Genomic DNA, 22,874 nt, shown 5'->3' with positions numbered 1-22,874 from the left:
GAAATCACGTATGGGATTCCCCGAGGTTAGGTCTTAGTTCCGCTATTTTTCCTCATATATGTAAGCGATCTTGCAGCCAACATACAATAAGCAGAATTAGATCTGTTTGCTTTTTATCGGATGAATCAATCGAAGCATACATATAACAGAATAAATGGTAAACAATTTTCTGAAAAGTATCATCGACTGGTTTTCTGCGAATTCTCTTACTTTCAGTTTCGGAAAGACGCAACATACCGATTTCCGCACATCTAGAGGTACTACACCAATGATAAGTGTAAGACATGGTAGCGGAATAATAAATAGGGTGAAAACTTCAAAAATTTTGTGTGTCCATATTGATGAGAATTCAAACTAGAAGAAGCATATTTTGGAACTCCTAAAACAATTTAATACAGCCACATTGAATTTAAAATCGTGGTAAACCTTGCGGAGAGACAAATCAGTAAGTTGACATATTTTGCATATATTCATTCAATAATCTCATAAGAAGGAATGTTCTGCGGTAACTGATCTTTAAAAAAGGAACTCTTCATTGCACAAAAACATGCTGTAAGAACAATACGTGCTCACCCACATCATCTTGTAAACGTCTCTGTATGATATCAGGAATTCTGTTTACTGCTTAATTGCGTGTTTACTACTACGTGAAGTTCGTTGCAAATAAAACCCTGCTGTTCGTCAGGAAAAAAAAGATATGCATAATTACAATACCAGAAGAAAAAATGATATTCAGTACTCTACATTAAGCCTGTCTTCAGCACAAAAAGACGTGCACAATGATACAACCGTTATTTTTGCTCCTTTACTCATTGATATAAAATATCCGACAAAGTAAAATTCGAAAAAAAACTAAAAAGTTTCGCCTTGTTAAATCAGTCTATTTCGTAGAGTAGTTTCTGCTATTGTAACGTGTAAAAGGTGCTTGTTAGGAATTACTGACTCGCATCTATATATTTAAAAAAATGGACAGTGTGTAGCCATATTTACAAATTAATTTCTTATTTGACAGTAAAATGACTCATTCCACACCGTTACTATTTAACGTGCAAATGATGCGTGGAACATGACTGACAAACAAAGCACTCTAACCGTATGCACTTGTATTAGTGAAACTGCAGGTGTTAAGAGACATTGTCCTCTTAACACTCTTACTTCTATGCTAAAGGGCTATAACTGTTGAGCTGTTGAAGTGACTCGTGTAACGTACTTCAAACGTTCGATCCTGCAAACTATCCTCGCTCCCATTAACCTTTTTACCACTCTCGTAGTATTATTATTTATTCGCTGCGTTCTCACAAACTGCCGTTTCTAAGTGTCACCGTAGACTGCTATTATTTTAGAGGGCCGGGCCAGATTATAGTTTGTACTTCACAACTGGGTTTCCCCTGTTTTTTCCCCTGAAGACTCGTGGAGGCAGCCAGTGACTGTTCTTTCGAGAATCGGGACTAATTCCTTACCTTCATCCGCGTGTGGCAAGTTGAATGTCTGGATTGCAAGTTGATTCCCTCACTGACGGTGTTGTCTTCGTGGATTCGTGAAAAATGATTGTTCATCTTTTTGAGTTCTAATGAGTTATTTCGCTCGTCGCAGATGGGGAGCAGCTGTATTGCTTAGTGCGGGTATCTGGAGCGTGGGGGTAGCCTTTATTGCGGCTGTAATAATGTGCATAGTACGATTTAGTTGGACGCCGATGCGGCTAGTGACAGTATTGTTAGCTAAAGCAGTGGACTGTATTCGCTACCGGGCAGACTGGACCTACAATTGAAGTTCGCAGCGTGGCGTCTGAAGACACCTATAAAGTGCCGGCAAGTTTCTGCAAGATGTTGTTAAGAGTTCCAAGTTTGGCAGCAACACGTGACAGATGATTCTTGAATCTCAGTGATCTATGTGGGGGCGACACCTAAATATTTTGGATGTCGATGTGGGGCAATAGTTTGTTCTCAAAGCAAATACTGAGTTTCCTGTTGGCAAATTTTTTGTTGAGGTGGAATGCAGAGACTTCAGTCTTTGTGGCAGTGGGTTGAAAGCTAATGGCGAAAATATTTCCCAATCATTTTCAGGTCCTACCAGAGCCCAGTCGCCGGCATATCCAAAATTCCATGAGCTGGTTTCGGACATATCAGCTATATAAAGGCTTAATAACAACGGAAACTGAACAAATCCCTGCGGAAGACCGTTGTTCAGTTTCATGTGCTCTTCAACCTGTTACGGAAGATCGCTTGGAAACATTTTTTAGAAAGCACGGCACTGACCAGTTTGATGGTAGTTTTGGAGGGGATCACTTTCATAAACTATAATAATATGAAGCTGTAACGTCGATAAATGCAGCTGAGATTTTCAGTTGCTTATAGTAGGCTGCTGCTGTGATCATTCTTAATGAGAAAGCTTGATAAGAGTAGCTGCAATGAGGCCGAAATCCCTCCTGTTCAATGGGGATATGATATGCTTAAGTATAACAGGGTTCATCCTGTTATAGAGTAAGCTTACAAGAAATATGTAAATCATGCTGAGCAGTGAAATTGTGTATAATTTTGAGGAATCATTTGTTTCTCTTGTTTTTAAAATGGCGATGATATTTGGCTTCATTGAGTGTATAGGGATCATTGGCTATCTGCAAAATCTATCTGTGAAAAACCTAGAAAGCCACTTTCTAGTACGAGGAATACAGTATGGATGCCATACAAGCTAGGGGCTTCCCCTAATTTCATTTCCTGAAGAGCCGCTGAATGGGACCGAGTAGTTGGTTTCTGTGTTGCAGGCTGCCTTGACGGTCTTTAATTTCTTTTTAAAAAATGAGTGAAAAAGTCTATATCGCGATGGTACTTCAATAAAATGACCGGTTTAGGGCTAGGCTTAGGCCATCTTCAGACAGCACCATCAGCTGAAGTTGACGGTACGTTTGAACAGTCAGTTGATCTCAGTCGCTGAAGCGGCTCACAGCAGCGACTGAGGTCAGCTGGCTGTTCTATGCACTGTCAACTTCAGCTGATGGTGCTGTCTGAAGATGGCCTAAGCATAGGTCGAAATCGGCCATTTTAATAAAATATTATCGCGATCTAGACTGCTTTTTCACTCATTTTATATAGTTTACAAGATTACTATATCCGGGAAGTGTTTCCAAAGAATTTTAGCTTTTTTTTCTTATTCTGAATTGTACGATCTCGATCTTGTAGACCTCTTATGTTTGACACAATATCACCAGTGACTTGATGTGACGAGTCGTACACTCGTTCTAATGGTCTACTAGCCCCGAGCTTCCTCCGTAAGGACCGAGCTTCTCTACTTAACTTTTTAAAATCCAAGACTACAACCTTGTCGATATACTTTTCGCATCTCGCGGTATTGTTGTTGTAAAGTAGTTCATCTGCTGTCTAGCGATCTCCGCTTTTCTGGAATTCCTCGTAGAACTTACCGCACTCGACAACCTAGCCGAGGATGTATTCCTTCCGGTAGCTTCTAGGGATGACAGTCTTTGCTGTACTGATCACTGCCTCAGTAAACTGCTGATAGTTCCTACGTGTAAGAGGTACCACCCATGCAATTGTCTAAGTTAACGGAGAACGCTTCTCAGTCAACTTTTTAAATTTCCACTTAGGTCGTGGAAACGATTGTTTTACTGTGAGCCCGATCTAAAGTTCAACAAGAACTGGACGGTGCTGGCTATGTGGGGAAATTCGAGAGAACTTAGCATGTTGTTGTTGCTGCTGCTGCTGGCTGCCTATTATTACCGGAGGACAAAGAGTAGAGCTCAGGATTAAACTCCTCATGACAGGCTGCCGATCAGCACGTACCTCGATCTTTGGCGTCTAACATGCGTGTGGAGTGATTTTCGTATCAGTCGACCGGATAATCACCATTTTCTTCATATGCACTCTCCACACTGGTGGTGACTCTTAAGTCCCCGAGATTGTTGGGTAGAGATGGATGTTTAACTGCTATTTTTGCGAGGTACAAACGGGAGGCTTGTAGACGTTAACGATGGTAACGTCGCCAATGTTCAGTTACTTCACGAATATGGTTGTCGGTAGAAATAGCAATAAGAAGCATTTTCAATATTTGATCCCACATGTATCGCTACGCCATAAGGTCGGTTGTATGTGGCACCCAGCAAATCGAAGCCAGATGGTTCGCCCATTCAGGTGTTTTCTTCGGATTCAGCGCGTCTCCCTTCTGTGGCGACCAGGCCTCTATCGTTGTACTTAAAATTTTTCGTAGGATTTAACATTTAGCTGTACTCATTCCCTCTAACTAAGAGGATCCGAGCTTCCTAATAAGATGGTCCTTACGAAATTCGTTAGCTAAAATCATGTCGCGATATGTGACGTAAGTGCCAGGAGATATAAAAGATGGATTGAGGCCAGTTGTGCTAGTTCATTTAGTGTTATCCGTGTTACGCGTGCAGTAGTCTACTACGAAAGCGAACTGCCACCAATCCTCATAAAATGTCTCTACACAGACGAAGTTCGAGGAAGAAATTGCTTGCATGGTAACTTCAGCTGACATAAAACATTAGATTGCCGAGTGTTCTTTTTCGACTAATGTGTTGCGTTATATGATACCCCGCATGTATCTCCATTTCTTTGTGTCGTAGGATAGAAATAATGAATGTTGTTAGTTAAAAGTGACTCATTCTGCGTTTTATGTAAATATAGTGAACTATGCAACGTTAAATGGAAAGAAAATTGTTCTTAATCAAACTACTACATTCTACAGCTATGGCTCGTAATTGTGATATTAACGCTCGTGTGGGGGATGGAACGTGAAACTTCCGGGCTGGGACACGGTACGGCAGTTCTCTGCTTATCATTTGACGGTAGGTCGGACGAGTTTCTAAGAACTGGAGAATCCAGTAGGCGTGCGGAACTGGACTCCAGTATGTTAAAACACTGGCCAAAGATAATGAATCTGTCGAGGATCCTGTGTCTGGTGTGGGGACAAAGACGGAGCTGCGTGATTTGCATAACAGAACTTAATTGTGCCTGCTACCTGCTGCTAACATAAACCCTACTGAAAACATGTAGACGGAGACGGTAGGAAGAATCATCGACGATGTGGGTTTTAGAGAAAGAGCAGGAGCTAGGTCTGGAGAAGTAAATCAGCCTAATAGAAGGAAAAAGGAAGACGCGTAACAGACTTGACCGTGAGTGACAGTAATTCAGGATGACTTTCGGAACTTCGCTTTATTTTCCTGTGATGCTGTGCCACAACAGTCTATTTTTCTCCATTTTTTAGAATCACTTCTTCGCAAAATGGAGAAGGTAATTGATGCCGAAAGTATTTGTAGAATCAATAAACAAGCGAAGAAACGCCACGCAACGCGCAGTGAAACGCCAAAGTATGTTACTTAATAATAATATTATGTCTTCGCTATGTTAATTCCGTATTTCATACTTCTGAAGTAGGCGTAGAATGTGGTTGGAGGTGCGCGAATGAGTGCCATACTTTAAATCTGGGATGTCCTTTGCTCATTAAAGTAAATTTCATCTCGGGCCGTACTGTCTGTGTAAAACAAAGGTAAAGGTGCACTGTGGTTCAGTTGTCACGCTAAACTGTAGATCAGTCTGACTGTTTTCGTTAATCGTACCTCATCTGAAAGGAAAGTAGGCCACATCACGTTCAGTAGCACGACCTGTAGTAACGAGATGTGACATCAGACTCTCCACATTATCTGCTTTACAAAGGAAGACACAATATTCTCGCAAAATGAGATTACACACGTTCATTCGAGTTTCACCCAGCTGATCGGCACATTGAGCCATCAAGACATCAAGCTAGTGATTGCGACAACCTGAAATTTTGCCCCAATTTTTTTCAATGACCACACTTCATACCCTATTTATAACTACAGGACTACTGAAAATCATTCATTCCTTCCTCAAAGTTCTATATTTTCCAAATTATTACGTGTACAAAAGCGATTGATGAACGAATAGTCCCGGCGGAGGTTCGAGTCCTCCCTCCGGCATGGGGGAGTGTATTTGTCCTTAGGATAATTTAGGTTAAGTAGTGTGTAAGCTTAGGGACTGATGACCTTAGCAGTTAAGTCCCACAAGATTTCACACACACTTGAACTTGAACGAATAGAACCGAAAGCACAGAGTTTGCCTTGTGCCCACCCGTTAGCGTTACGATTGCACTGCCTTGACAAAATAGCGACAAAACAAGAAAAGAGTTTTTGTGTTACAAAATGCGACGAGATGTTTATCTGTTACAACAGTGCAGCGAGCCGGCCGGGGTGGCCGAGCGGTTCTAGGCGCTACAGTCTCGAACCGCGCAACCGCTACGGTCGCAGGTTCGAGTCCTGCCTCGGGTATGGATGTGTGTGATGTCCTTAGGTTAGTTAGGTTTAAGTAGTTCTAAGTTCTAGGGGACTAATGACCTCAAAAGTTAAGTCCCATAGTGCTCAGAGCCATTTGCGCCAGTGCAGCGTGTATTCAGAAGGAATCGTGGAAAAGAACCGCCATGTAAACAGAGCATTGTGCATTGTTGTCGATAATTTAGCGACACGGATTATCTCTGTAAACTAAAAACACCTGTCGACCAAGCGCGCTACATGCAACCGTGACGCGGGTGAGGGACAGTTTCGTTCACAGTCCAAAAAAAATCAACCGTCCGCGCAAGCCACAAACATGCAATACGCCTGCAAACTGCGGAAGATTTTGCGACAGCGGCTACATTTAAAAGCGCACCGTCTGCAGCCCGTACAACAATCAAAACCGGAAGGTTATGACCGGTGACTACAATTTTGCATCACCGTACAGGAGCACTGGAGGATGAACATTTCGCCTTTATTCAGTGACGAAGCAACCTTCAATTTATCTGGAAATGTTGTATTGTATTGTATTGTATTGTATGTTAACCGGGGACCTAGAAACGACGGAGAGGCTCGTCCACTTCACCCCTCCGCCGCCCCACACCGAACCCAGGCTTACTGTGCGGTTCGGCACCCGGTGGACCCCCCCAGGGAACGTCTCACACCAGATGAGTGTAACCCCTATGTTTGCTTAGTAGAGTAATGGTGGTGTACGCGTACGTGGAGAACTTGTTTGCGCAACAATCGCCGACATAGTGTAACTGAGGCGGAATAAGGGGAACCAGCCCACATTCGCCGAGGCAGATGGAAAACCGCCTAAAAACCATCCACAGACTGGCCGGTTCACCGGACCTAGACACAAATCCGCCGGGCGGATTCGTGCCGGGCACCAGGCGCTCCTTCCCGCCGGGAAAGCCGTGCGTTAGACCGCACGGCCAACCGGGCGGGTCTGGAAAGGTTAATCACCACAATGTGAAAGAGTAGGGAACTGAAAATTCGCATTAAATTGTGGCGCATGAAAGAGATTCGCCGAAGGTCACGATTTTTTGCACACTGTCAGACGAAGCCGCATGGGCCGTTTGTCTTCTGGGAGAAGACTGTGACGGGTAGCTCTTACCTTAATATGTTTCAGTTGTTTCCACAACTGGTTCCTGGTTCAGAGAATTTCATCCCCTTATTGAAGCATCGATGTTGGTCGCTACCCAAACGACTAAGTTGAGAATCGCTGGATTGGGCGTAGTGGTAAAAATAACCGTTTTGTTCCTTTCATTGCCCCACCCCACCGCACCCCATCCCACCCCTTTCCTCTTCTCATCGCCAGACCTTAGGCCTTTTGACTTTCCTACACCAAGGACCGTGTTCACACATCTCGACTGCCAAGAACACTGGAACAGCTCAGAGAACGCATCAGTGTTGGTGTGGTGACCATTCATAAGATGTTGCTACATCGCTACGCATGCGACAGCATGCGTAGCTAATGTTCCAAAATCCCGCACATAAAGAAAAGATTTCCCCGTGTAAGTACATAGAATTCTATTGATGGTGGTAGGGTCAAGTGTTCCGGATAGCCCTTTGGGTACGGACCATTTGTATACCCTAAAGAAGGATCGTCTTAGTGTCACTATCATATAGTAAAGGTTCAAAGTGTGAATATTAAACACTTTTTCCTGCTTAGGCAAATGCAGCAAATCGGTTGATTCTTTTTGCATTTGATGTGGTGTGCGGTGGACTTGATGGAAATTATGGAGGCACTATTGGTTCATGGGCAGTTCCTCGGCAAACCCCACAAAAAGGGTATTTTCGCTATATTTTCGCCGTCACCAGCGGACCAAAACCCAGCCAAAGACACTACGAGGGCTGTGCACAGAAAATGACTGAAATTTTTATGATATATTCCTGACATCCAGATCTCAAACAACGTTGAAAATTTTCTTCATATCTTCTTCAGTTTCCATGATATAGAGATTCAAAGTTACTCTGTTCGTACACGTAAAACGTGCACGTAAAATCCGGTGTGAGGAGAAAACATAAAGTGACTGAGAACCACATGTTGTAATACTGAAGCACATGCAAAATTGTTTTGCTCGTAAAATTAGTCCTGCGTTATTTCAATTTCACATAAGTAAACTATCTAAATTCTACTCACGAATAAATTTCTTTTCCTATTACTTACATGCTCTGCTGCAGGAGGGAAAAAAGGAACCAGCGGAAAAATGCTCATATTGGAGCACAAAAAATGCGAACATGTTCGTGTTTATTTAAAAGATTCTGACTGAAATTTGAGGTGCCAGCTGCCTCATTCTACCTTCAACACCTTCAAAAATATTCCCAAAGATTTTGACATACTGGCATATTTACACCTCTTTATGTTGTGCGAGCATACAATTGCAGTGGCAAAGAGACAGAAAAAAAAGTAATAAACAGTGGAAGATTGTAGACAGTGGTTGTGGTATAGAAACAGCAAAAGAGATAATGGCAGTGAGAGACAAAAAGATGAACACAACGGCAATGGAACATAATTGACAGTGACAGAACAGTACTAGGAAAAGAGTGAAGGTGGTGGCGCCATAGAGGGGGTAGGGGGGGAGAAAGAGAAAGTGGCAGATGGTGAGAGCTAGTAATAATAAGTGTATCTATGAGAATCGACAACAAGGAAGAGATACAGCAGCAGTAGGAAAGAACGAATTATATATTAGCAGTAACAGACAGTAAGAGGAGACAGAGAGACGAGACTAGTAGTAGTAACGGAGGAGTCTGTGGCTGTAACACAGGGACAATGTCAGAGAGACGCAAAGGGACAATGACAACGAATATGGATGGATGGATGGATGGATGGATGGATGGATGGATGAATAAGTGAGTGAGAAAGGGCAGTTGAGACCGGATGGCTATGAGCGACTTACAGTGATGGACTAGTGGGTGTGACTGAGTTACAGTTAAGGGATTTTGTGGAAGTTTGAGGTGAGAAAAAAAAGAGAGTATGTTTGCATGCCAAGATTTTTGAATATTTTTAAAGGTGCCGAGGAACTTAGAATGAGGCAACTGGCATCTCCACTTTTCAGTCTGTCTTCCAATAAACAGGAACATAATCTCACATTTCGTGCTCCGATAGCAGCAGTTTTTTCTTTCCGCTGGTAACGTATGGAACGAACTTGACTATTGCTTGAACGTGTGTCGTGTGATCGGAGAAGCACTCACAGAACATTTGTAGAGTGCGAAATACAAATGTGATTTGTTTCCGGTTTCATTCGTGCATCAGTCGTATTCGTAGATGTAATACCTTCGAAATAGAATGGCTCACTTAACAACAGCCCGTGCTTTCCTCCCTCTGGGTGCAGATGTTACGCTTTTACTTTATAGGCCTTTTACAAGTATGTCTGTTTGGAACTGGGGACTGATGACCTCGATGTTTAGCCCCCATCAAACCCCAAAACAAACCAACCAACCAACCAACCAACCAACCTGTGCTTTCCGCTTGAAGAAAGCGTATATCCTGCAGATTACGTCTCCCGCTTACTTCTGCAGAATTTATCACTTACCACCACAATCAGCAACGACACCTGGCAACAAATGGAATCGAAATTCACTAAACAACTCGCTGCCATCACGTTTAATACTTGCATTAGCTACGGCATTCACAACACAGCGCTCAGAACATAGTGAACGTTCGTTGGCTGTTGGAGCATACGTGACGTACACTATGTGATCAAAAGTATCCGGACACCTGGCTGAAAATGAGTTTCGTGGCGCCCTCCATCGGTAATGCTGGATTTCAATATGGTGTTGGCCCACCCTTAGCCCTCATGACAGCTTCCACTCTCGCAGGCATACGTTCAGTCAGGTGCTGGAAGGTTTCTTGGGGAATGGCAGCCCATTCTTCACGGAGTGCTGCACTGAGGAGAGTAATCAACGTCGTTCGGAGAGGCCTGGCACGAAGCCAGCGTTCTAAAACATCCCAAAGGTGTTCTGTAGGATTCAGTCAGGACTCTGTGCAGGCCAGTCCATTACACAGATGTTATTGTCGTGTAACCACTCCGCCACAGGCCGTGCATACTGAACAGGTGATCGATCGTTTTGAAAGATGCAGTCGCCATCCCCGAATTGCTCTTCAACAGTGAGAAGCAAGAAGGTGCTTAAAACATCAATGTAGGTCTGTGCTGTGATAGTGCCACGCAAAACAAGGGGGTACAAGCTCCCTCCACGAGAAACACGACCACACCATAAAACCACCGCCTAGTGGCCGCATGGTTTGAGGTGCCATGTCATGGATTGCGCGGCCCCTCCCGCCGGAGATTCGCGTCCTCCACCCTCGTGTGTGTGTGTGTGTGTGTGTGTGTGTGTGTGTGTGTGTGTGTGTGTGTGTGTGTGTGTGTGTGTGTGTGTGTGTGTGTGTGTGTGTGGGGGGGGGGGGGGGGGGGGGGGGGGGGAGGCGGTTTATAGCAAAAGTTAGTTTAAGTTAGTTTAAGGTAGTTTAAGTAGTGTGTAAGTCTAGGGACCGATGACCTCAGCAGTTTGGCCTCTTAGGAATTCACACACATTTCGTCATTTTTTTAGATGACGTTCACTGGGCATTCGCCATAGCCACATCTTGCCATGGGATCGCCACATTGTGTACCGTGATTCGTCACTCCACACAACGTTTTTCCACTGTTCAATCGTCCAATCTTTACGCTCCTTACATCAAGCGAGGCGTCGTTTGGCATTTACCGGCGTGATGTGTGGGTTATGAGTAGCCGCTCGACCATGAAATCTGTTTTCTCTCCTCCCGCCTAACTGTCACAGTTCTTGCTGTGGATCCGGATGCAGTTTGGAATTCCTGTGCGATGGTCTGGATAGATGTCTGCGTATTACACGTTACGACCCTCTTCAACTATCGGCGGTCTCTGTCAGTCAACAAACGAGGTTCTTCCTGCACGCTTTTGTGCTGTACGTTCCCTTCACGTTTCCACTTCACTAACACATCGGAAACAGTGGACCTAGGGATGTTCAGGAATGTGAAAATCTCTCGTACAGATGTATGACCCAAGTGACGCCCAATCACCTGACCACGTTCAAAGTCCTTGAGTTCAGCGGAGCACCCCATTCTGCTCTGACGATATCTAATGACTACTGAGGTCGCTGATATGGAGTACCTGGTAATAGGTGGCAGCATAGAGCACCTAAAATGAAAAAGTATGTTTTTGTGGGTGTCCGGATACTTTTGATCACATAGTGTAGGTGCGCAGAACAAGCCTAAACTCAACCGCCAACGTTCGCGACTCCAACTGTAGCTTGACAGATGATTCGAGCTGTCGCGAAGCCCTTCCTTTGCTTGTGTTCTGCAAGGCTGACGTAAACAGGTCTGTACTCTTGACACCCTCAGTGATAATTTTTGTTGTTTACTTCTGCCATAACGTATCTCTCAGCTATAGCCCTTGCAATGCATATCATTCTGCAAGAACTTGCTAACTAGACAGCTGGCTTTACTGTTTCGTAGTTTAGTACCCATGATAGTTATTAAGTTATAAATCTTTTCGTTCGCAGCCGGCTATAAAAATGCTTCTGAATACAAGTGGAAGAATTTTAACCTACCATTCGGAGTCTTACGTAAATCAGCAACCAAACACAAGAAGTAACGCAAATAATTTCCTTTGTGACGTTGTCAGAAGAAGTGACTAAATGTGATCAGAGGTTTTCTCGACGTGATTCATATTTCGATTACCGTTCCATTCGTCTTCGTGAGGTACCTCTAGTTTCGCTGTTGTGTGTTCATGCTGCCTGGTCTCCTACCAGACTCTGAACTATAGTTGGTCTCGCGCCACTAACTATAGCAGAGTTCGATTCTCGTCGCCTACTAAGTTCTTTGTGCTCTTTTGTTTTTCAGAGCTCGCAGTGATATTCTGTGAAACGCAATTTCTCTCAGCGTTTTCCTTGCTCCGGTGCATGTAATGCTCGGCGAGATCCTTATAAACTGAGTGACAGACCCGAAGTGAAACCTCCGCCCCCGTTTATTATTTTCCCTGACGCCTTTATTTCGAGAGACTTCTTAATTATGCTGGCCCACAAACTTGGCGTTTGCACCACCATACTGGCTTCATCCTATTTCAGTTAGTGACTGGATCCTAGGCAGAGCGATACACACCCGTATTTCGAAGACCTAGATCAGTTGTAGTCAACCTGGTCCCTGCCGCCCACTGGTAGGCGTTCCAGCTTTCAAGGTGGGCGGCAGACGGCATGGATTTTAAACACATTTTCATTAGCGTTCCATAAAATTTGGATATAAATTATTTGGTAAGTAATTATTATTACAAGCTGTAATTTACTGTAACTCTGCTTTATAAATTTTATGAACTTACTTCCCTACCATATAAATCACCATTACTGTGGAATTGACGGGCAATTGGAAAATTTTACTACTAGCAAAGGTACAAAAGTGCGCGGTAGGTAAAAGCGCTTGACCACCCCTGACCTAGATAGTCTAACGTTGCAAAGAAGACTTTTGATCTTACAAGTTAGCTGAAGGGAGTGAAATACACTGGATGTCATGTTACAGTAGGAGTCTGCAAATCTCTCCGGGTATTGTGCCAGCATAAGGTAGATACGCGATTTTTGGTTTGTTTTCCTCGGTCTCTCTCAAAAACGTGAAGATTTCCCGGAACATTTAAACTCTGTCTATAGCAATGTTAAACCCACCATGGAACTTTAAAAAGTGCCACGTACATTTCCTCGACGTATTAAGAGAAGAACGAATTCCCGGGTCACTGTGTATATAGAAAACATTCGCACACTGACCTCTGTCTCAATGCCTCGAGTCATCACTATCGGTCACAAAGAAATTGAATGCTAAATACTGCGCTCATAGAGCTCCAACACTTCCAGACAAGGAGAGTCTCGCAAATGAATTAAATCACCTAAAAACAGTGTTCCGATGGAATAACTGCCCGTACTGTTAAACTGAGAGGGTGTTGGAGTCAAAATCAAGAACGGTTGAGAAATAGGCTGAGACAGAGAAAGAGACCGAGGAAGAAAAGCCAAAAATGGCTTACCTACCTTATTCTGGCCCAACATTCTGAAAAGATCAGTTGACTTCTATAGGAAACATGACGTCCCATGTATTTTGCTCCCTTCAGCAAAAATAAAAGCGTTCTTTGTAATGTTGGAGACGAAGTAGGTCTCGACAACCGGGTGTGTATCGCATTCCATGCGAATGTGACACGAATTACATGGGGCAGACTACCAGAGCAGTCGAAGGGAGACGCATGAAACGTCAGCGGCACAGAAAAGTGAAACAACCGAGCAAATCAGCTGTCGCTAAGCAGTGCCTCGAATATAATCGCGAAATGGAATATGGTGGGATCAGTATCGTGGCGCAACCACCAGGTTTCTGAGACAGCATAATCAAAAGTCTATCGAAATAAAGATGTCAGAAAACTAATAAATAGGGACGGAGGTTTCAATTTATAGGGGTTTGGGGAAAAAAAACTACCCCGGCCGGTGTGGCCAAGCGGTTCTAGGCGCTTCAGTCTGGAACTGCGCAACCGCTACGGCGCAGGTTCGAATCCTGCCTCGGGCATGGATGTGTGTGGTGTCCTTAGGTTAGTTAGGTTTAAGTATTTCTAAGTTCTACGGGACTGATGACCTCAGAAGTTCAGTCCCATAGTGCTCAGAGCCATTTGCACCATTTTTGAAACACCGCAAAGCACACCATTAACTGACAAGGTGTGAAATCTTCACGGTCGCGCTTCTAAACTTTGTTAAGGTGCAATTTTCAGTGCCAAAACTTAAAACTGTTGCTTTACAGAAATCGCAGTTATCAGTCTATTATGCTAAACATAAATTCCACGATTGACGCTGTTCCTAACCATAATTTTGTACTCCCAGTTACATGTCCGAGTATTCCGTTAGTTTTGTAGGTATTGGTGCATCTTCTATTTTTGTAGTCGTGTAATACATCGTGTACATCTGTTTCAACTAAAATGTATGTTGCATTCCTAGATTTTTCCGATGATTGACAGTTTGTGAAAGAAATCACGAAAAGTTTTTTTTTTCAGAAAAAGGAGGGTTATTTGTGCTTAGCATTTTTTTATACTGGTCCATAGCATACAGAAACAGGAGCGATAAATAATCTCTCAGAACCGAATACAGCTTCTCTACTAACAGCTATTAGTCAAGTCAGCGAAGATTGTCCAGGAAAATTCCACTTTTGTAATCCTCATTTAGATAAATCCTTCGTTTTTATGTTCATTTTTATAGCTTTCCGTTGCAGGAAGATTTGCGAAAAGTGCTTCCGGAGAACAGTAATTAAAACGTAACGTGAATAATTAGTAAAGGACCCTGCTTGCAAAATGCTGTAAATATCGCCGTTGGGTGTTTCTTCGTACCTGGGAGACCCTTCAGTGGTAGTACTAAACCCACTGCGGAGAAACGGGGAAACAGTTACTTCACAATAATAGCATGCTTCAGCTGCATCATTATTATATGTGTAGGAAAGAGTTAATGTGGTAATTAGTTCCAGTACATTCGCTGATGGTGCGCAGGAAGGAGGTGTCGCTATATGCTGTCGTTGTCATTGTGTGTACCAGAAAATAATAATTCTTGTAATAGTAAAAGGCCTCTGTGCGTAACTTAAAGGCACGCCCTTAAAATTCAAATAGTCTCTCGTACCATCTTCCATCGGAGTTAAGTATTTTTTTTTTTTTTTTTTTTTTTTTTTTGGCGACCTCGGTGTGACAATGCAATCAATAAATAAATCATGCAGCCCTTCCCTGGGTCTTTCCTTTCTTCCGCCAGTCTAAGCTAGGTAAAGGTTCCTCACCAACGAGTACTAAAAAAGAAACGGTTGGAGGCGATAGTCTTCTAAGCTGCCACCTTCTTAGATTGGTTAATCTTAAGATTCTGGCAATGAATGTGTGTACCATTTTCTTTTCGAAAGAGACAGATTTATGTGGTTGTTCCATGTTAAGTCAAACCCGATGGATATTAAGAGATATTTGACAGCCATGGAGGAATCCAGTGATGAAAGAAATTTCAACTCAGCGCCCCCCCCCCACCCCCTCAGCCCCCCACCCCCACGCAGTCCCACCCCCCTTGCTAATTGGTAATTACGGCCATCTTCTCTACACACACACCCCACCCCTATCCCCCCGGGTTCCCAAACTGTAGTTCAAATGGAGACCTGATTTACCTTTTAGACAATTTCTCTTACGCACTTAACTTTACCATAACTTGTATATTGTTTTTTGTAGATGGTGAGTTCAAAGTCCTAAATTTTCACGTAAATGTAAATTCACTTCCGCTTAAGTCCTAATTTTTTGAATTCGACGAAGTTTTTCAAAGTTGACTATAACACTAAATCATACATTCATAATTTGGACGATGTTCATGTTAAATTCGATTTTTTTTTCACATCAAAGGTCGTCTTATCGATACTTCTAGAAAATGTGTTATTACTCACAGGAATTGATTTAATCCTGGGACACATACGTCAGGCCTCAGCATATTAATGGTAATTGATGGTAATAAATTTTTACGACTGTTCCCCATGTTGCGCTATTAATAATGAGATTTTATAGGAGATCTTTGTCAGCATTGAGAATTAAGTTTCTCAGACTTCGGTTTTAATGCTTGAAAAAATGCTTTCCCACATAGAGTGCAAATTTCCAAGCTGATCAATTAGTCTGTAAAACATCATAGCTTCATTTCAAAATGTCTCTCAGGAAACGAGGTGAACTGATAGTTGTCGTAGTTGTCCATTTTAGGCGAATCCATGTTTGAATTCCAATATTGTCAACATTACCTTTTCTAAGGCATTTTGAGAAAATGTGGTTGCAAAATACTACGGTTGTTTGGTTAACTAGACGCTGTAGATTTTCGCAGTGCTCAGCCGAATATACACGCAACGTACAACAACATAGTTTCATCAGTCTTAATACTGACTCTTCCCCGCTGCTAAATAGGTGGTCAGTGTCAACAGGGTTCGTGGAACTCCAGTGTCGGCGCTTTGCCTTGGTCAAACTTGTCCACTTCGTGCACGCGTATTACCCCAAAGACATTCTAGTGGATTGTGGTAGTTATTTAAATTCACCTCCATTCTTTCTGTCAGTAATAAAAAGAACAGTCAAGCTACAAGCCTCATCATCCACTCCCCCCCTCCGGTTATCCCTTTCATTCCACCGTCCTTTAAAGACGTGAAGGCTGTCATCTTCTCCCGTTCGGCAACGAAGGCTTAGCCCTACGGGCTGTCAGATGATCTTCCCTTCTTTCGTGTCGTTTCTGGTGTCCATCTGAAACACACGAAAAAAGTTAGGTTAATATGTTACAAGAACATGTTACCCTGTCAGCGAAGTATGACCACCTGGTAGCATAATGGGGGTGCATTCTTGGGTGCAGGGTGGAGACGTCACTTCCGCAACTCCCTACATTTCCTTTAGAAATCATCGATCGATCACCTACACTTCTCCCGGATGTGAGATATTCCGGTTACATGTGAGAGTTCCGCCGTCAGGAAATCCAGTGGTAGGTGCAGAGTGACTTTGAGATCGCGATTTTGTAACCTCTGGAAGTAGTCGATAAGTGTGTATGAGGCCGGTTTCCTCGCACTACAGCTGCTTAATACAAAACTTGGCGCAATAGCAGTAAAATTTAAAGGTTCTATTGCGTAGACACTATCTGATAGAGTATCCGGACATGTATTAGTAGACATTAGTATAGGTGGTATCCACCGATCGACTTGATATCCGCTTGAACTCTGCTGAGGACACTTTCAATGAGGTATCTGAATATCTGTGGTGGAATGACAGCACATTCTTCCTCATGATCCGAAACCAGGGAAGTTAGTGATGTTGGATGCTAGGGTCTTGAGCTAAATCGACGTTCTGACACATCACAAATGTGTTCCATCGGATTCAGTTTGAGACTCAGAGCATTCCAGTCCTTTTCAGGACTGTTATTGCCCACAATTCAGAGCCTCATCGGTGCTGCTTCATGGAAGGGTGCACTGTCATGCTGATGCAAGCAGTCATAGTTTCCGATCTGTTGCCATCCTGTATATACTACACAGTTGTATAGGATGTGTTCGCATCCTTACACATTTACCGTTTTCTTAAGCCCAATAATTGGACCATACCCAAACCACGAAAAACACCCCCATGCTGTAAGTCGACCTCCTCTGTAGTTAACTGTTGCCACTACACGTGGAGGCAGTTAACGTTCTCCATGCATTTGTCAAACCTAAACGTTGGTTAACATTGCCTACAGAAATGCATGGCTTGTAAGAAGCTGCTCGACCATTGTACCTCATCCTTTTTAACTTCCTGTGCACAGTCACAGCGGTAGCTGGACTGCTGGTAGAACTCTGAAACTCCAGAGTGATTCCTTGATCTGATTTCATGTGCTCCTTTTTTTTCTCCTTTTTGCAACCCCCCCCCCCCCCCCCCTCCGCATTTCTCAACAGTCTCTGTCCAACAGTAAATCTGCCTGGCTCTTGGTTTAGCAGTGATTGTTACTTTTCATTTCCACTTCAGAATAAAATCACCAACTTTCGACTCGGACAGCTTCACAAGGGATGATATTGTTCCTCATGGATTTATTACTCAGATGACATCCAACGACTAGTCCACGTTCAAAGTGATCGAGCTCTCTTGGCCAACCCATTCTGATGTTTCTGCTTCGTTACTGACGTCACAATACTCACCGCCTCTCCATAATGGCGTGCTCGCCTCTCGTGACATGTAGTGATCAGTTCTGCATTACAATTGAGTGTCCGGATGTTTTGCATCGTATAATGTAACTGGTGACACCGTCGCCCCTCTTCTTTCCACGATGTCTCCGACGTGCTGGCGCTGTGATAGATGCCTGCCGAGCAACTCCCTCCTCGTCAAGTACACTACTGGCCATTAAAATTGCTACACCACGAAGATGACGTGCTACATACGCGAAATTTAACCCACAGGAAGACGATGCTGTGATATGGAAATAAGCTTTTCAGAGCATTCACACAAAGTTGGCGCCGGTGGCGCCTCCTACAACGTGCTGACGTGAGGAAAGTTTCACAAAAATGGTTCAAATGGCTCTGAGTACTATGGGACTTAACATCTGAGGTCATCAGTCCCCTAGAACGTAGAACTACTTAAACCTAACTAACCTAAGGACATCACACACATCCATGCCCGAGGCAGGATTCGAACCTGCGACCGTAGCAGTCGCGCGGTTCCGGACTGAAGCGCCTAGAACCGCTCGTCCACCGCGGGCGGCAGGAAAGTTTCCAACCGATTTCTCATACACAAACAGCAGTTGACCGGCGTTGCCTGGTGAAACGTTGTTGTGATGCCTCGTGTAAGGAGGAGAAATGCGTACCACCACGTTTCCGACTTTGATAAAGGTCGGACTGTAGCCTGTCGCGATTGCGGTTTATCGTATCGCGACATTGCTGCTCGCCTTGGTCGAGATCCAATGACTGTTAGCAGAATATGGAATCGGTGGGTTCAGGAGGGTAATACGGAACGCCGTGCTGGATCCCAGCGGCCTCGTATCACTAGCAGTCGAGATGACAGGCATCTTATCCGCACGGCTGTAACGGATCGTGCAGCCACGTCTCGATCCCCGAGTCAACAGATGGGGACGTTTGCAAGACGACAACCATCTGCACGAACAGTTCGACGACGTTTGCAACAGAATGGACTATCAGCTCGGAGACAGTGGCTGCGGTTACTCCTGACGCTGCATCACAGACAGGAGCGCCTGCGATGGTGTAGTCAACGACGAACCTGGGTACACGAATGGCGAAACGTCATTTTTTTCGGATGAATCCAGGTTCTGTTTACAGCATCATGATGGTCACATCCGTGTTTGGCGACATCGCAGTGAACGCACAATGGAAGCGTGTATTCGTCATCGCCATACTGGCGTATCACCCGGCGTGATGGTATGGGGTGACGATGGTTACGCGTCTGTCACCTCTTGTTCGCATTGACGGCGCTGTGAACAGTGGACGTTACATTTCAGATGTGTTACGACCCGTGGCTCTACACTTCATTCGATCCCTGCGAAACCCTACGTTTCAGCAGGATAATGCACGACCGCATGTTGCAGGTTCTGTACGGGCCTTTCTGGATGCAGAAAATGTTAGACTGCTGCTTTGGCCAGCACATTCTCCATATCTCTCACCAATTGAAAACGTCTGGTCAATGGTGGCCGAGCAACAGGCTCGTCACAATACGCCAGTCACTATTCTTGATGAACTGTGGTATCGTGTTGAAATTGCATGGGCAGCTGTACATGTACACGCCATCCAAGCTCTGTTTGACTCAATGCCCAGGCGTATCAAGGCCGTTATTACGGCCAGAGGTGGTTGTTCTGGGTACTGATTTCTCATGATCTATGCACCCAAATTGCGTGAAAATGTAATCACATGTCAGTTCTCGTATAATATATTTGTCCAATGAATACCCGTTTATCACCTGCAGTTCTTCTTGGTGCAGCAATTTTAATGGCCAGTAGTATAGATAATGCTCACGTAGAGAACCACAGGAGTAACCAAAACTTATCGCCTGTTTCTTTTCCTAATGGTGTGATTTGTTGTCGGCAGGCGCTATGAAGTCGATGTGGGCGTGCCGGTCGGTGCGGCGGCTGGTGGTGGCGCTGGTGGCGTGGGGCCTGGCGCTGGTGGCGGTGCTGCAGCTGACGTCGGACGCGGGCGGCGCGTCGCGGCCCGTGCTGTCGGGGCCCAGCCGGCTGCTGCTGCACAAGATGGCGGACGCGCGCACGGCGCGCTCGGAGCTCACCACGCAGCTCAACGCCACGGCCGACCAGCTGGACGCGCTCGTCAGCCTCGAGCCGCTCGTCGACAAGTCGGCCGCCTGGTCCGAGGCGCGCATCGTCCAGGAGGTGCAGCGCCAGATCCCCAGCCTGCCCATCGCCTACTGGAACCGCCACAAGAACAAAGCCATGTACTACAAGAACGAGAGCTGCGCCAAGTTCCCCAGTATCTTCGAGCTCGAGTTCAACAACGTGTACTGGCAGACGCTGCAGACGAGCAACGGTAGCTTCCAGCTGTACGGTGCCTATTACGACGTGCGCAGGTTCAGCAGGATCGGCCCGGCCGTCCGTATCCTGGGAATGATAAACAGGATCGAGCCCACTGTCAAGACTTACTGCCAGTTCTGGTTCGAGTCTCAGAAGGAGCCGGTTTTTGTCAAGACTCTAGAGTACAAGTACGTATGGTACAGGAAGTGGGGCAATTACAAACAAGGCATCTACCAGCCGTACTTAATAGCGTGCCAAATTCCGCACAAGTTCCACAAGGAGGTGCCCGCCTCTGTATCCCTCGTCGAGAAGTTGTGCGACACCGCCACGAACAACCTGAGGGTCATCTACGACCGGCCGGAGAAGAAGAAAGACTTCGCAGTCTGCGTCAAGGGGCTGGACTTCCTTCACGAGGACCTGTCCGTCAGGCTAGTGGAGTGGATCGAACTGCTGGGCATACTGGGTGCGGACAAGATCTTCTTCTACGAGCTGCAAGTGCATCCCAACATCAGCAAAGTGCTACGTTATTACGAGAAGCAGGGTCGCGTTAGCGTCACGCCGCTGACGCTGCCCGGCGGCCAGCCCAATGTGCCCGGCTTCCAGCACATGTATCTGGTGCGCAAGGTAAACCACAAGCGCCAGAACGAGCTGATTCCCTACAACGACTGTCTCTACAAGAACTTGTATACGTACAAGTACATAGCGTTGCTGGACGTGGACGAAGTCATCATGCCCATCAACACTGCCTCGTGGAGGGAGCTCATGGACATCGTAGAGCGCAAGTCATTAGAAATCAGAAACGAAACGAGGGCATCCTACAACGTCAGGAATGTGTACTTCCTGGACGACTTGATCCACAATCACGGCTGGTTCAAGAACATTCCGAAGTACATGCACATGCTGCAGCACGTGTACCGCAGCAAGAACTTCACGAAGCCGAACCAGTACGTGAAGTGCTTCCACAACCCGGAGCGCGCGCTCACGCTGCACAACCACTTCCCGCTGGCGTGCCTCGCTTCCGGCTGCACCTCCTACTCCATAGACACTGCCGACGCGCAGCTGCAGCACTACAGGGCCGACTGCGTCAAGACCCTGAAGAAGACTTGCACCGAGTACAGGAAGAACAGTGTCATCGACACTACTATTTGGAAATACAAAGACAAGCTGATCCGTAGAGCTACCGAGACTCTGAGGAATCTCGGTTTCTTCGACATTGGCAGCAACAGTATTAAGTAATTCTGTTAAGTCTGCGTATAATTTATTTTTCCGCGATGAAATATTTTGCGTATGGAGTGAACGCAGTGTGTTTGCGTGTGAACTTGAGTGTTTTTTACTTTCCTCTTTGACGCTCCATGCGCGACGTTTTTGTGCTACCCGAAGTGGCGCACTGTCATGTACTTAAGTGAACTTGTGTTCGTGTGCGACTAACTTTTTTTCGTTTTCCTGCAAAAGATTATGGACTGAGATTGATTCCTATTTATCGACGGCAGTGTGAAAGCAGCTTATTTTTTCCGCTCGCATTTACATGCGAGAAACGCATTTATTTTTCTTCTTCGTTGAATAAAGTCGATGAAATAAACGATGTATTTTTTCTCTTGTGAAATAAAAGCGCAGCAGCTTGCAGTAACAATTTTCTAATACTTTTTGTAACCTCAGTAACAGATCGCCTTGTTGCTTCATTACCAGTAGAAATTACCTCCCCACTCAGCACTTTGAGTCTCAAAGTTTTTCACGTGTCGAGGACGTGAAATAGTTAGTGTTGCTAAAGCATCAATAAAATACACACAGAGATTAACAATAAACAAAGAATCAGTTATAGAGGAAATTCAATAAAATACAGACGGAAAGCAGTAACAATAAAAATACAGGGATTAAGATGTAAACAAGAATTTATGAAATATAGAGACAGACCAGTATCCTAATGCTATGGCTGTAATAGTGCTGCAGATATTTTCTTTGATGAAAATCGGACTATTCGTGTTTCTGAATTTTTGGCTTTATTTTCTGACGTAGGCCTACTGTTAATTTTTCGAATACTTCGATGTTACATCACACTGTTTTTGTTTTTCTTTAAACATGACTTAGTACAACAAACAAAACTCTCACACATGGCACAGCGAGAAAATAATTTAGCAGGTAATTTATATTCTACTTACAAGGCACAGCGATTAAGATACACTACACGTTTTCGGCATGTCAGAGGTTGAAATTCTTTTCTATTCTAAGGTTTCGTTCGCTGTATGAGATTTTGTTGATGATAAAAGGCTAGGTTAGCGGTATTTCTGCCCAGTTTTTATCTAGGTCTTGTAAGAAAAATGAAAGCAAGAGTGCTAAAACGCCTTAAATGCATTTACAAATTGCAATAATTTCCGTATTGTATGTTAAAATATCAGGTTTCCCGTTCATATTCCGCAGAGTTAGCTGATCACGATTGTAAAATACAAGTTCTATGAATAAAAAGAAAAACCGTACACAGCTCATTCTAATTTTGTTGACGAATTTCTGGATTTGAATCATCAGACTCCAGAAATGCCCTCCATTTTTAAGTTATGATTTT

The 22,874-nt window shown here is 44.4% G+C and overlaps 1 protein-coding gene across 1 annotated transcript in view; it reads left to right on the top strand.

Moving 5' to 3' along the window:
- The window catches only part of LOC124556486, a 260,035-nt gene extending 238,080 nt beyond the window's left edge, over positions 1–21,955 (top strand). The window contains exon 3 of the mRNA XM_047130441.1: positions 19,881–21,955. Coding sequence (XP_046986397.1) covers positions 19,886–21,553 — 1,668 coding nt within the window. The 5' untranslated portion in view covers positions 19,881–19,885 and the 3' untranslated portion in view covers positions 21,554–21,955. The remainder of the gene's footprint in view (positions 1–19,880) is intronic.
- The last annotated feature ends 919 nt before the right edge of the window (positions 21,956–22,874 follow it).

This window comes from Schistocerca americana, chromosome X (genome assembly GCF_021461395.2).
Source record: "Schistocerca americana isolate TAMUIC-IGC-003095 chromosome X, iqSchAmer2.1, whole genome shotgun sequence".
In the NCBI taxonomy this organism is placed as follows: Eukaryota; Metazoa; Arthropoda; class Insecta; order Orthoptera; family Acrididae; genus Schistocerca; species Schistocerca americana.
The sequence above is the reverse complement of the archived record's forward strand: the minus strand, read 5'-3'. Positions and strand labels throughout refer to the sequence as shown.